The 14,413-nt window shown below is 35.5% G+C and overlaps 1 protein-coding gene and 1 pseudogene across 2 annotated transcripts; both read left to right on the top strand.

Annotated features, from left to right (window-relative positions):
- Nucleotides 1-646: 646 nt before the first annotated feature.
- On the top strand, nt 647-6,657 carry LOC143558114 (uncharacterized; annotated as a pseudogene). Its single transcript, XR_013139678.1, has 11 exons — nt 647-840; nt 3,671-3,859; nt 3,948-4,001; nt 4,073-4,183; nt 4,290-4,352; nt 4,458-4,712; nt 4,790-4,936; nt 5,015-5,042; nt 5,133-5,203; nt 5,304-5,363; nt 6,503-6,657. The product of XR_013139678.1 is annotated as an uncharacterized LOC143558114 (transcript).
- A 3,422-nt stretch (nt 6,658-10,079) lies between these two features.
- LOC143558121 (protein NARROW LEAF 1-like) lies at nt 10,080-14,408 on the top strand. The gene is made up of 6 exons (XM_077047028.1): nt 10,080-10,120; nt 10,999-11,511; nt 11,589-11,732; nt 12,415-12,655; nt 12,743-13,243; nt 13,836-14,408. The coding sequence occupies exons 2-6, from the start codon at nt 11,017-11,019 to the stop codon at nt 14,246-14,248; spliced, it is 1,794 nt and encodes a 597-aa protein (XP_076903143.1). The 5' UTR covers nt 10,080-10,120; nt 10,999-11,016; the 3' UTR covers nt 14,249-14,408.
- Nucleotides 14,409-14,413: the final 5 nt, after the last annotated feature.

Here is a 14,413-nt window from a genome sequence, read left to right as displayed (position 1 = left end):
AATGTGCTTACTTTTCTTTATTTTGTAAATATAACAATTAAAATTAGTATTTAATTTAAAAAAATAATGATTTGATTACAGAGAAAAATAAGAAAAATATTGAGTATTTAAATTGGGAAAAATACAACTTATTAGTCATAGAATGTGCCGTAAGGCATAACCACATTTTATTTATTAATATCATGTTAACTTATCCTTTTCACAATGTTTAATTGATTGTATTTATTTGTATAGTGTTTTCTTTTCCTTATATGCTTGGCTTTTACGACTTACAATGCGTAGTTATTTTTTTCGTAATATTGTTCTTTTTCAAAAACGTTACAATGTATGTTGCGCATATCAAAAGTTTTTATATTCTCAATAAAATCTTTTGCCAGTAAAAAAAACCTTTATTTTCATTAACCAAATTTTACAGCTCTTAGTTTTCTTATAATCAAGTAGTATGACAAGAACTAGGCTTCCTTTAGGGGGAAAGGTTCCACCGAGGACGCGTAGAGGACCCGAAATAAGAGGTTATGCCATTCGAGAGAAATTATTCGGGTGGTAAAACCCAACTCTAGAACCAAAAGAACCTCCTCCCCCTCATATTTATGAGTTTCTTCCAGATAGATAAAAAACCATTCTTATTCTTATCAGAAACAAAACAATGGCGAGGGTAGCATGCCACCACTTCCGTTGAAGTCATCCTTCATAGCCAGAACATCTTCAATTTGGTCGCCGGAACTTTCTCTCTCGTTCGCTTTCCGTCGGCGATTCTCTTCTTCGAAGATAAGCATGAGCTTAAAAGCTGGAATTGTTGGTCTCCCTAATGTCGGCAAATCTACTCTGTTCAACGCCGTTGTAAGTCTCTATCACGCATCTATTGCTCCATTTCTATCTTCTCTTACATCTATTTCAAATTTGGACGTATGAATACTTGTTTTATATAAGTATATGCTGTAATTGAAATACGTCACTGCAATTGTATTCTGTTGATAATTAGGTCTGAATGTGATTATTAGAGTATACTGTCTAAGGACTCTAGCAATGTTAGATAGATAATCCAATCTCTGTAGAATTGACTAATTTTAAGCTCAATCTGTTATTATTATTATTATTATTATTAAGTTTTTAGGAGGTTTTGATAACATATTATTCTTTGTGAGGAATTCTGTTGGATGTGCAGTTAGTTTGAGCACAGAATTTAAACTTCACCCCATTTGGGGAGTGTATGTCGTTGATGAACGAATGATTCTTTGTGTGGAAGAACATTTGATGGTTTTACAATGGATTATTCTTTGGTTTCATTCTCAAACTTGAAACATTGCATCGGTTACTACAAGGAATTAGTCAACAACTCTGTTCATGCTTTAGTCGTTATGATGATTTTAATCTAGTTGTCGACTTAATAGAAATTTGTGGATCGTGTACCATGGTGTATGAGTTATTTGATCATGGTTTCTTGCACCATGTAGTTGCTTAGTTCTAGGCTCTAGTTTATTTCTTCTGTATAACTATTAACTTTGCCTATAGTTAAATGAGTTGTGTGAGTCTTACAACAACTATTTTCATCGTCTCTTGCCTTGTTTCTGTTTCTAGAAATCTAATCTTAATCATCCTATAAATTGACGGCATAGCCCTCTTGTTTGGGGACCTAATTTTTTGGTAAGCACCCTTTCTTCCTTTCGTTTCTTATATGGATTTGGAAAATTCTTTCACTACACTTGCACCACTTGTATTTTTATTTCGGAGGCGCATATGGAGGCAAGTGATCACTGGAAATGTGACCATAATGCAAACACAGTGTCCAAAGGAGAAGAAACCAAGAAATTTAAAGGCTAGAGCTATGTTATTCGCTGCTTTCTCAAAGAGTATTCTGATTAATTACTCATTCTTGCTGACAAAGTTGGATTTCTTGGCTCTGAGTTTTCTAATTCTAGAGAGGTTAAAAACTTATTGTATCAGTTCCTGAAAAGTTGAAGCTACTGTTTTCTCACTGGGAAACAAGGGATCTATCAAATAATTGTTTGGCATACTGTTTTCTCACTGGGAAACAAGGGATCTATCAAATAATTGTTTGGCATACTGTTTTCTCACTGGAAAACAAGAAGGATCTGACAAAGTATTTGCCGGCTAGCTTGAGATTGGGCTCAAAGTTGTCTTTGAAATCAATTATTGTCAAATCAAGGATGTAGAAGGCAATGATGTAGTTAAGATAAAGATGAAGGGGTGCTCTTTACACCAGATCCTTCAGAGAGAGCAATAGGCCTATTCTGCAACCAAGCTCTATATTGAAGTTTGTCACAAAAGGCTAGGTCATTTTTCATCATGCCACTGCATTAAGTTTAAAAAAGACTTGCCAAATATGGCATACTAAAAGGTTTTAATTAAGTCACAAAGATGCGGAAGAACCTCACAAAACTCTTTGGAGTAGGTATTACATAGCTTTCATTGATGACTACACTAATATGTGTTGGATTCATTTCCTTAAGATTCAAGTCAGAAGTCTCAGAAGTTGCTGGTATATTCTAGAAATTCAGACAGTGAATGGAAGCTCAGAGTGGCTGCAAGATTAAGCCTATAAGTTTTGACTTTTGACAATGATGAAGAGTACATGTCAGAACTTGAAGCAGGATGACAATGACAAAGTGATGGGATCATTTTTATTGCTGTTTCATTATATGCAGATTCTCGCTACAGGAACTGGTGATGAGCTTGTTAAAAGGTTCAAAGAAAATACATAACATATGTTTGAGATGGAGCATCTAGGAGAAATGGCTTGTTTTCTTGAATTGGAAATCAAGCAAACGCAAACTGAAGTGTTTTGTTCCCAAAAGGAGTATGAATGAGATATTTTGAAAAAAATTTAAGATGAAAAATTGCAAAGTAACAACTAAACCAATGTGTCAAAGGGAGAAATTGAGCAAGAGTAATGAAATCTTTACAGAAGCATTGATGGCATTGGCTGTACATGCTGTAAATCTTCTATCTAGATTCACTAACTGCACAACTTCACTCTTTTAGAGCAACTGGAATTAACTTATAGGATATTACAATAGTCACCCTGCAGGTTCTCATGATGATTTGAAAAGTTCTCTAGGTTATTGTTTAATCTTGGCTCATAGTCATGAGTCTTTTCTCGCCGTTTTAGAAAGCAAGATATTATCATTCACTCTACTGCTGAAGCCAAGGTCATTGCAGCAACATAGCTGCAAATCAAGTCATATGGCTTAGAAAATTTGTGTGAATGTAGTCCATAACTCTACTGTATTTTTGCACGCTTAAGCCATTTCAATAATTTACATTAATTGCTGATTTGTAGGAATTTATGGATCATGGGATCACGTACCACATTTTAGGTGTTATCTGATCTGATTCTGATCAAGGATTCATGGGAAATGTAGTTGCTTATTCTAGGTGTTAGTTTATTTTTCCTGGTTTAGAGTTCATTTCTAGTTAAAATGAATTCAGTTAGTTTTATAGCAACTATTGTCATTCTCCCTTGCCTCAGATATCTATCCAGAATTGGAACACTCTTAATTGTTGTTCGTAGGCGCTCTATACTAGTAACAACTTGTTAAACCAGATTACAAAGGCTGCCTTGTTTAATCGTTGCCATCCTTTGGTGCATTCATTATATGTGCTCTGGTTTAATAAAATAAATCAGCATTTGATAATCTATCTTTTATAGGTTGAAAACGGAAAAGCTCAGGCTGCTAATTTTCCATTTTGTACAATTGAACCGAATGTTGGAATTGTTGCTGTTCCTGATCCCCGTATCCAAGTACTCTCAAATCTTAGCAAATCTCAGCGGTCGGTTCCAGCATCTATAGAATTTGTTGATATTGCTGGCCTTGTCAAGGGAGCCAGTCAAGGCGAGGTTCAGAAATTCAAATTTTCTTACTTTCTAATATAAGTTCATAAATTTAATCTATATATTTTAAATGCTTTTCCAATAATTGTCACAGGGCTTAGGCAATAAATTTTTGTCACACATACGTGAAGTGGATTCCATACTTCAGGTTTGTTGGCTACTTGCATATATTGATTAATAAATCACTTGCCTTGAAACTTAAGTTTGCTTTTATATCAGGTTGTACGTTGTTTTGAGGATAACGACATTGTTCATGTGAACGGGAAAGTTGACCCCAAGTCAGATATTGATGTCATTAACTTAGAGTTAGCATTCTCTGATTTGGACCAGGTATTTACATTTTGTACCAAATTAATTTAAATTCTCTACAAAGTTTTTGACAACATGATATAGTTGTAGCATTTTATAATAAGTTGAACTGTTACAAGAAACGCAGATTGAGAAAAGAATTGAGAAACTCAAAAAGAGCAAAACTAGTAATTCACAAGTCAAAGCTAAGGTAAAACTGATTTCAGTCAACATTGATTAATAAATAATAATTCTTTCTTATTATGTCATATGAGTAAAGCTTTAAATTCTTCTTTTACAATATTTGAAAAATCAGGAAGAAGCAGAGAAGTCAGCCCTAGTAAAAATACAAGCAGCAGTACTGGATGGAAAACCGGCAAGATCAGTGGCTTTAACAGATTTTGAAAAGGAATCTGTAACTCATCTCTGTTTACTTACAATGAAGCCTGTGATCTACGTGGCAAATGTTGCAGAGTCTGATTTAGCTACACCTGAAAGTAATCCTTATGTCAAAAATGTCATGGAGCTTGCTTCTGAATTAAAGTCTGGCATTGTAACCGTCTCAGCACAGGTCTTGCAAATTTAGAATTAATAATTAAGTTTTATAATCTAAAGTTGTATAAACTAAAATTAGGGCTTCCATTGCAGGTGGAGTCAGAGCTAACTGAGCTTCCATTAGAAGAAAGAGCAGAGTTTTTGACATCTCTTGGTGTAGACGAGAGTGGTCTTGGAAATCTTATCAGGGCAACATATAACCTTCTCGGTTTACGTACATACTTCACTTCTGGAGAAAAGGTGCGAAATGGGTTTCTTTTCTAATCAGTGATTTTTGGATACTTTGCTTATTAAATGATTTTTATTTTCTTTTTGCAGGAAACTAAAGCATGGACCATACATGCAGGTTTAAGTTTGGCCCGTTCTCCTTTTAGTCCATTGGACCCGTATCCCTTATAAGGGCAATTTGTCTAAATTATATGGTTTGATGTGCTAGGAATGACTGCACCTCAAGCTGCAGGGGTTATCCATTCTGACTTTGAGAAAGGTTTCATTCGAGCAGAGACGGTGAGTGTGTTGGCGAATAAAGCTGAATAGTGAATACCTTTTCAAAGTTAATCTTATTTTTCTATTCTAATAATTATGTTTTTTCTTTTAATATTATCAGGTTGCATATAACGATTTTGTAGCTGCTGGTTCATTATCTGCTGCAAGGGAGAAAGGACTTGTAAGTTGATTCCCCATTCCCTAATCTAAATCTCTGTGGTGTGCTTATGAAGTTTTTTTTGCACTTTTTTGATGTTTTTGTTTATACGATTAATTAATAAATCAGAATAAACTTTATACCATAAAAAATACCTCCACTAGATCTTCTGTGTTATGCTTGAAACTTGGATTCCACAGCTTAAAATTCTGCTTCTAGTTGAAATCGTACCTAGCAATTATATGTTCCAGTTTCAACCCATTTACTTCTGCATGACTCGACTTGTGTTGCGTTATATCTCAAATGGTTCGAACAAAAAAGGTTCACTAAAAGGAGAACATGTTGAATGGGCCGAATGGGTCAAATGGGCTGAAAGTCGTGTCTGAACTTTAAACTCTATTTGTACCGCATATAGCCTTGTAAGTTGTGTTTAGAAGAAAATTTATATTACTTTTTAGTAATATTGCTTTTGTAATCATAATACCACATTAATTACCTTGCGCATACCAGGGGTGGCAAGTCCCGACGCGACTCAAACACACTTGAAAATAGTTAGGTTTTGGGTTGACATATCTAACTAGTTTAAAAATGGGCCATGTTTGGGTTGGCCTGTTTAATTAAACGGGTCGGGTTTGACGTGTTTAACCCGTTTAGTTAAGCAGGTTAACCCACCAACTTGTTTAGTTAAACAGGTCGACCCATTAACACGATTATGATCTGTTTAACCCCATTTTTTTACAACCCATCAGCTCGATTAGCACGCTTACAACTTGATCATTACCCGTCAACCCGTTTAGTTATTACTTGCCAGTCCAGTTAGATAATGGCTTATGGGTCGAGTTAGATAATGACTTATGGGTCGTGTTCGCTTACATGATTATAAGTGTGTGCATGTAAGGGTTGATATTTTTGGCACAAATACAAATACAAGTCGTGTTTGGGTTGAACAATTCAACCGATCAAACTGTCAACTTGACATTATTGACACCCTTACCGACAAACCATCTCGTACCAAATGTGGCATGGTTCATCCCGAACTTGTTTTGACCTGTTACCCAACCCGTCTGGCCTGCCCATATTCCCAACTCTACTTGAAATCTGTTAAATTTATATCTATTTTGGTCCTAATTTCATTTACACAAAATTCATTGTTATATATGCAGTTGAGATCCGAGGGGAAAGAATATGTTGTACAAGAAGGTGATGTTATGTTGTTTCGGTTTAACGTCTGAAGATGTTGGAACAATAAATTTTTGCCTCACACAGTTATTATTTATTAAGTCATTCAACATACAATGTTATTGAGGTAAGCTTCTCATACGCGTTGGATGAGTTAGCTGGACTCTACTCGTCTTAAGAGACTTTGGGATTCATCTGGATTTATATGTTTAGATTTAGGGTTAATTGTGAATCTAATTTCTCAAGAATTGAGATCATTATTTCATGCAATATTAATTTGATTCATGAATAATTTGCGGTTGGTGATTTGTAACTTCTTTGATGATGATTATGTATCTAACCTTCATTAAGTAATATTTAAGTTTTACCGATATGGTATGTTATTGAGTATAACTTGTATCACAATATTATGTATCTTGGTCTTATTTAAATAAGGGTATGTTTGGTTGGAGGTAATGGAATGAAGGAGGAATGGAATGAGAGAAGGAATGGAATGAAATGGATCATTAACATTCATTTTTCTTGTTTGGTTAACCTATAGGAATGAAATCAATTATTAATTTTTATTGTTTGGTATCCAAAAAAATTGTAGAAATGAAATAGAAATAATAAAAACGCTCCTATCTGAAAATGCTTTTTAACAAAAAATAAAAAAAAATTAATAAAAAAAAACCTACAATGGCGATGGTGGTAGCTCCGGCGACGAAAATGGTGGTGGCGGCGACGGTGGTGGTGTCGGCGGAGTTGGTGGTGGTGCCAATGGTAGTGATGGTGGTGGTGGTTGTTAGGTGGTAGTGTTGTTGAGAAAGTAGGGTGAAGGAGGAATGGAATGAAAAAAAAGAAGGGGGATGAGAAGGAATGGTTTTGATGGAATGGAATGGGATTCCATGTGGAATCATCCATTCCATTGAGCAACCAAACATCACTTTTTTCATTCCCACGTAATGAATCATTCTATTTCTATTGTCATTCCTGCATACCAAACGCTACCTAAATGTTCTATTTGTATCAAAATCAAAAATTAAGTTTGTGTTTGCAAAGTAAATGCTAGCAGATCTTTTCAACCAAGAAATCATATCAATACTTTCTATCAATCTAATTTAAGTAACAAATGGTGACTTTACATTTCTAAATGACAAGGGTCAGTGGTTAAAGAAGAAAAAAAATGATAAGTTGAGAGCAGAATTAAAGAGTGTGTTTATCGTTAATAAGAAAAAAATCTATCTCATAATTAGTGGTCATATTTAAACTAAAATAAGCAATTTGAGTTTAACATTTTATACTTTAAGCTAAAGGTAATTGGTTTAGAAAGAATTTTTGACAAATTGTGTTTGGCGTTTCAACTTTCATGTCTTTGATATTTTTCGACTTTCATCGCTAGTTCATGATTGACATTGGCTCATTGCAAGTTCGCTACTTTTTCAGATATCAATGTAGTTGGTGTTGAACTCTGTGACAGTGTTGTGAAGTACTATTATGATTAAAAGTGGTCTTGTCGATCATGTTGAATCATTGCTTGTCGTTACGAGCTAGAAGTTGAGTTGTACACATCATGGGGTACTTCTTACTGTTGGAGTGGGTTTCGGAGGTCGTAGTCCAAAGCACCTGTCGACGACCGAGCTAATATACGTACATCATAATCATTGAGCATAAACATTGAAATTAGAAGTATACAATAATGTAGTATCATGAGAGAAAGAGAGGCCCACCTATAGCAGGAAGGACCAAAGGGCCTTTACTTTAGTGATGTTTAGTTATCAGGTGGAGGCATTTCCCTTAAATGATGAGTGTTCTAATCTCGTAATTGACATAAAAGATGCATAATTAAGACGTATATTAGACAGCATATAAGTTTGTTGTTCCATAAAAAACCTATTGAGGGAAGAAAGGGGGATGAACCTTTACAATAGAGCACATTTTATCGAGTCTAACAAAGAGGTGAAGTCAAAGAAACGTTTTATTCATGAAAGTGAGAAGATTGATTGCAATTTATAGTGTAACACAATAATTACATGAAACATTAACAAAGCTAGATATATGTTAAAAGCTACAATTCAAATGAATAAGTAGACAAAATAGATTTATTGATTTTAAATTTGTAATGCCTAACAATATATTACCTTTTTCCTTACATAAATATACACAACTAGGCATTTCGGAAAAATAAAGTGCAATAAATACAATTATATAAAAGCTGACAAATAGGAATAAGTAGAAGAGATGGGCTTTCATGATACGCCCACACACGTACCCCCTGTGGCCCAATGCCCAATAAAGGGACCAACACATTACACACCCATCACTGGATTTACTATTCATAACTCAAAAGCCAGGCCCAAGATCATAAATTCATAATCCAAAGAAGCACACCGTTGTTGCCATGGTTCCTCCTGTACTAGATTAATCCCATCCCACTACTACAGTAGTAGAGTTGTAAAAAAACCAAAAAAACCCAGCTTTTCTCCACCCTTCAACTATGCCATTCAACCTATATTATACTTCATTCTTTATTATTTCATGTATTTATATTATTTTAAATACAAAAAGTATACATTTGAATAAGTTTGGTGTCCGTGGGATGGGTCATTGGGACCATGCCACTAGTCGTCTGGAGGTAGAGGGCACAATGTTTCAATGAGACCACTGATGCCACCTCAGCATCATTAGTGGTGCTTCGTGAACCATACATCATAGCATAATCATATTAATAAACAGAAAAAATCGAATCAACTTGTGAATTAGATTTTCAATTTAATTCCAGATCATGTCGAATTCGATTATTAGATCCACAAATCTTGCTTATCTAGATAATCGAACGAAATTAATTCAAATAAACCAAATAATAACAAGTCTAATTGAATTTATGACCTGAATTGAGAGCCAAAAGTTTAACGCTGAAATTCACATAATAAAAAAGTTTAAAAAAAAGCTTTTAAATCTAGATTCTTTCTTTTCTCTCAAAATTCAAGCATAATTATAAAGCCGAAAACTGATTCATAACCTATTTTCTATATATTTTTTTCAGACCCAAACATTTCATAAAAACCGAAATTTGACTCGCAACTAAACCAAACTCACACAAAACACTGAAAACCGAAAAATAAAACGCAAAACAAAAAAGAAAAAACTGCTTTAATTTAATTTGATTTTTTTTACATTCTTTTGAAACCACTCTCAATACTCGGTTGAGCTTTTCTAAACAAGATGCAAAACATGACTCACTAGAAAAATATCAAATAGGAAACTCAACACTGTATGAAACCATTTGAGTTAGGTTTCGAACTTAAACCCACATATGAAAGATTTGAAAGACAAACTCCAATGTGATTTGAAACTATTTTTAACACCAAGGTCTTGGTCTCCCACTTCCACTCCATGTATTAATGCGTTTACAAATTCTCTTTCCTTACGCAATCAATTATTATTATCATGTCTCACACTCGTTAAAATCTTTTCAAGATTACACCACTAACCCGACAAGTGGCCGATGATATCTGCATAATAATAATAATAATAATAATAATAATAATAATAATAATAATAATAATACTATTCAATTCAATTCAATCAAAAAGTAGCACGCACAGTCGCTTTCCCAATTAGTAAGCTCTTTTTCAAACTACACCTGATCATAATATTTTGTCTTAATTCTTTACTTTCTGCTTCAATTGCTTCCATGATTCAAGCTATACATACATACATACGTACCCAGTTGTCACTTACTTGATACTACTGTTTGGTACTTTTTGTAGTTAGGGTTTTAGTCTATAAAGTGTTTGTGTAAATGACTGCCTGCCCATAAGGTGTTTGTGTAAATGCCTGACTGAATATACTAGAAGTAGACTTGTTGCTTTTATCTGGAAACTGTTAACCCGAACTGTTCAAATTCGGTTCGGTTACTAGTTACTCGTTTTTCTCGTTTCTGGGTTTCGGGTCAACCTGAAAAGCCCGTCTGTGTTTTATATCCTAATAGTGCATGTTCATTCGTTTCGTATTCCATTACGGATTAATTTGACTCTTTGATTGGCATATCATCGATTTCTACTTCGAAGTTCTAATTGCTTATTTATTCTACTAGTTCTACAAATTTTACACTTTTAGTTTATCTTCGACGAAAATTCTACAGGTTTTTGTTCGATCGATTTTAAGTTCGTTCAATTCTTTAGCTTTTGTTCGATCGGTTTTTGTTTGGTTGTTTCCATCTTTGTTCTCAGTAGTCAGTACAGAGTCAAATATCTATTTATTTGTTTATTTATTTAGTTTTCTAGGTCAAATACGATAAAACCCAAACCCGGGAGAGATTAGGGTCGGGTTTCGGTTCTAGATTTAGAATTCTTAAACCTGAGGAACCTGAAAACCGGAAGTACACCCCTAGTTAGAAGATATGTTTTGTTTAAGTTTCCTCTTTAGTTATCCTCATTGTAATTCCATAAATAGCTGATCAGTAATATGCAATTACGTGGTTTTCATGATTCAATAGTTTCTCGGTCAATTTCACATGGATCTAACAAGAGTAAATGCGCGTATCCGTTCATCTGGCTCAACACCATCAGACGAATCAGAACTCGATTTGGAAAAAACATGTTACAGTCAGTCTAATCTCCCTTCATTCAACCCACCGACACTTCAACCATATGCATCGGGTGGACAACACTCAGAAAGCAACGCAGCTTATTTTTCATGGCCTACGTCAAGCCGGTTAAGTGATGCTGCTGAAGAAAGAACAAACTATTTTGTGAACCTACAAAAGGGCGTTTTACCTGAATCTATAGGCAGGTTACCTAAAGGCCATCAAGCAACTACTTTGCTTGAGCTCATGACTATTCGGGCTTCTCACAGTAAGATCTTGAGGTGTTACAGTCTCGGTACTGCTATCGGGTTTAGGATCCGTAGGGGTGTGTTGACAGATATACCTGCAATCTTGGTGTTTGTGTCACGCAAAGTTAATAAGCAATGGCTTAGCCCCATTCAGTGTCTACCAACTATTCTTGAGGTAAGAAACACCATTATTATTCATCCCTATGATTTTCAATTGCTCATTTTTGTTGGTGAATCATCTTAATCCAATAGGGACCGGGGAGCGTGTGGTGTGATGTGGATGTTTTGGAATTCTCTTACTTTGGTACACCTGAACTAGCAAGCAAAGAGCAGCTGTACACTGATATTGTGGATGATCTGCGTGGAAGCGGGTCGTGTATCGGTTCAGGTTCTCAGGTAATATTAGCTTAACCTCTGCTATTGATGTCATTATGTTGCAATCATCGATCAAGTGGTTATCTCTAGGCCTGTAAAAGAACCAAACGAGACGAATGGGGCTTGTTCGTGTTCCTCTGGTAACTTTAACCAGTTAAAGGACCGAACACAAACACTTAAAACGGGCGAATTTAGTGTGTTAATATTTTAAATTGGAAAGCGAGTGTGTTCGTCTTTGTGAATGTTAGTGTGTTAATATTTTAAATTAACGGTTCATGAAAACACAAACAAATACCAACTAAAAGTAAACGTGAATATCCAAATTAAATCATATCATCATCATTACATTCAAGATTGCAAAAGTAAACAAAGATATCTAAACAAAGGATACAAATATGAGATAAAGTGGATTTTAATTGATACTGGTAGTACATTAATTTGAACAAATATTTAGAATATTTAAAGTTTAAACAAACAAACCTAATGAACGAACATAAACAAACGTGAGCTAGCGAACATAAAGGAACCAAATGAATGTTCATGAACTTGAACGAACTTCTCGCCGAACGGTTCACTGAACGTTTGGTTCGTTTACAGGCCTAATTATTATTATTGTACGGATATGGACTGGTTAAAGACTGGTGCTTTATTAAATAATTGTAGTTATGATAGATAAAAAAATGCTCCTTTTTATGTATGTTAGGTGGCAAGTCAAGAGACATATGGGACATTGGGTGCTATTGTGAGAAGTCAAACAGGCAACCAACAAGTCGGCTTTCTCACAAATCGCCATGTGGCGGTTAACTTAGACTATCCAAATCAAAAAATGTTTCATCCTTTACCACTGACACTCGGACCTGGGATATATCTTGGTGCCGTTGAGAGAGCCATTTCGTTCATCACAGATGACCTTTGGTATGGTATCTTTGCTGGCACCAACCCAGGTTAATTAACCCTTAATAATTATTAATAGTTACTAAGTACATTTAATTCTAGAATGTAAAAAAGTTTTGAACTTGATATATATGCAGAGACATTTGTGAGAGCAGATGGGGCGTTCATCCCCTTCAGTGATGATTTTGACATGTCAATTGTAACCACGTCTGTAAAAGATGTTGGAGAGATTGGAGACGTTAAAATTATAGATTTGCAATCCCCAATCAACAGTCTTATTGGCAAGAAAGTGATGAAAGTTGGTAGGAGCTCGGGCTTGACCAAAGGAACGGTCTTGGCTTACGCCCTTCAATACAATGACGAAAAAGGAATTTGCTTTCTTACCGATTTACTTGTTGTTGGTGAAAACCAACAAACTTTTGACCTTGAAGGTGACAGTGGAAGTCTCATTATTATGGCGGGTGAAAAGGAGGAGAAACCGAGACCCATTGGGATTATATGGGGTGGGACCGCTAATCGTGGTCGACTTAAACTTAAAGTCGGTCAACCACCGGAAAACTGGACTAGTGGCGTTGACCTTGGCCGTTTACTTAATCTTCTTGAACTTGATCTTATTACAACAAGTGATGCCCTAAAAGGTTTGGAAGTTGGGCTTCTTATTGCAAGTTTAGTCTTGTGGTTTCACCATATTGGAAGTTTGGTCTCTAGACTTTAAAAATTGCAAACTTAACATTGGTGGGAGGGTTGCATGATTAGTTCCCATCGTTAGTCCTAGTTAGTTTTAAAAGAAAAGTGATGTCATGTTCCATCGTTACTTGTAAGGATAATTGTGTCTTTTTAAATTTGGATCCCTAATAAATTTGCTCTTTCATACTCCACAACTTCTAGCATCTACTTCATCACCATAAACTAGGCACTAAACCTTCGATTTCGCATTGATCAAAGGTGATAAAGTTGACGCTAGGAGTTCTGGAGTTTGAAAGAATATTTTATTAGGGTTCCGAGTTTGACAAGAAACGATTATCCTTACACATGTGGCACACGATATCACTTTTCTGTTAAAAACTGAATGAACTAAACGTGCAACCCTCATACAAATGTTTGCACCAAGTTTGCAATTTTTCAATTATGGGGACCAAGCTTGCAATATGGTCAAACCACAGGGACCAGTTGTGAAATTTTTTCTTTTTAATATTAGATTGTGAGATTTTTTTGATTATATTTGGGCAGGTGCAGTACAAGAACAAAGGGCTGCTTCAACGGTGCCCGTTTCACCAGGTGGTGATTCTTCACCGCCCGAAATAGTGCTACCGAAAGACGAAGCTGAGCCATTAGGATTACACATCCAACAACATATCCGTTTAGAAAACGGATCAGGTGGTGGTGGGCCCGATATCAATTTGTTGCCTGCAGAAAATGCAGCCCGCATGGAAGATGGGCCGAATGTCGAGCTTCAGTTCATTCCGAGTTTTAACGGGCACTCACCGTTGCATAGAAACGAGCGACGATGGTCTGAGAATCTAAGCGCATTGAAGACCGAGAGCGATGAGGATCTTGGGTTTGACCTTCATTTGGGGGACAATGAGGCGAAAAGAAGGCGGTCTGATCCATTGTCACCAAGTATGGATGAAGAAGCTAAATGAGGCCATGTCTTATGTATTTACGTTTTATGGTATGTTAATCGTGCTTTAATTAAGCTGTGAGTTATGATGAAACGTGATACGATGCTATTATTAGTGTTTGGCCTAATGGTATCAAGGAGATCGATAAGGCTGTGATATTCTAAAGGGTGACTGGGTGAGGGTTCA

The sequence above is a fragment of the Bidens hawaiensis genome, unplaced genomic scaffold (assembly GCF_021521415.1).
Source record: "Bidens hawaiensis isolate Kalapana, Puna unplaced genomic scaffold, B.hawaiensis_p1.1 tig00019326_1, whole genome shotgun sequence".
Classification (NCBI taxonomy): Eukaryota; Viridiplantae; Streptophyta; class Magnoliopsida; order Asterales; family Asteraceae; genus Bidens; species Bidens hawaiensis.
The sequence above is the reverse complement of the archived record's forward strand: the minus strand, read 5'-3'. Positions and strand labels throughout refer to the sequence as shown.

Bases quoted from the DNA above. Each gene is read 5' to 3' on its own strand.
- LOC143558121 (XM_077047028.1), top strand. From the start codon at position 11,017: ATGGATCTAACAAGAGTAAATGCGCGTATCCGTTCATCTGGCTCAACA. The intron at 11,512-11,588 runs GTAAGAAACACC...TTAATCCAATAG, and splicing joins GTCTACCAACTATTCTTGAG to GGACCGGGGAGCGTGTGGTG. The intron at 13,244-13,835 runs GTTTGGAAGTTG...ATATTTGGGCAG, and splicing joins AACAAGTGATGCCCTAAAAG to GTGCAGTACAAGAACAAAGG.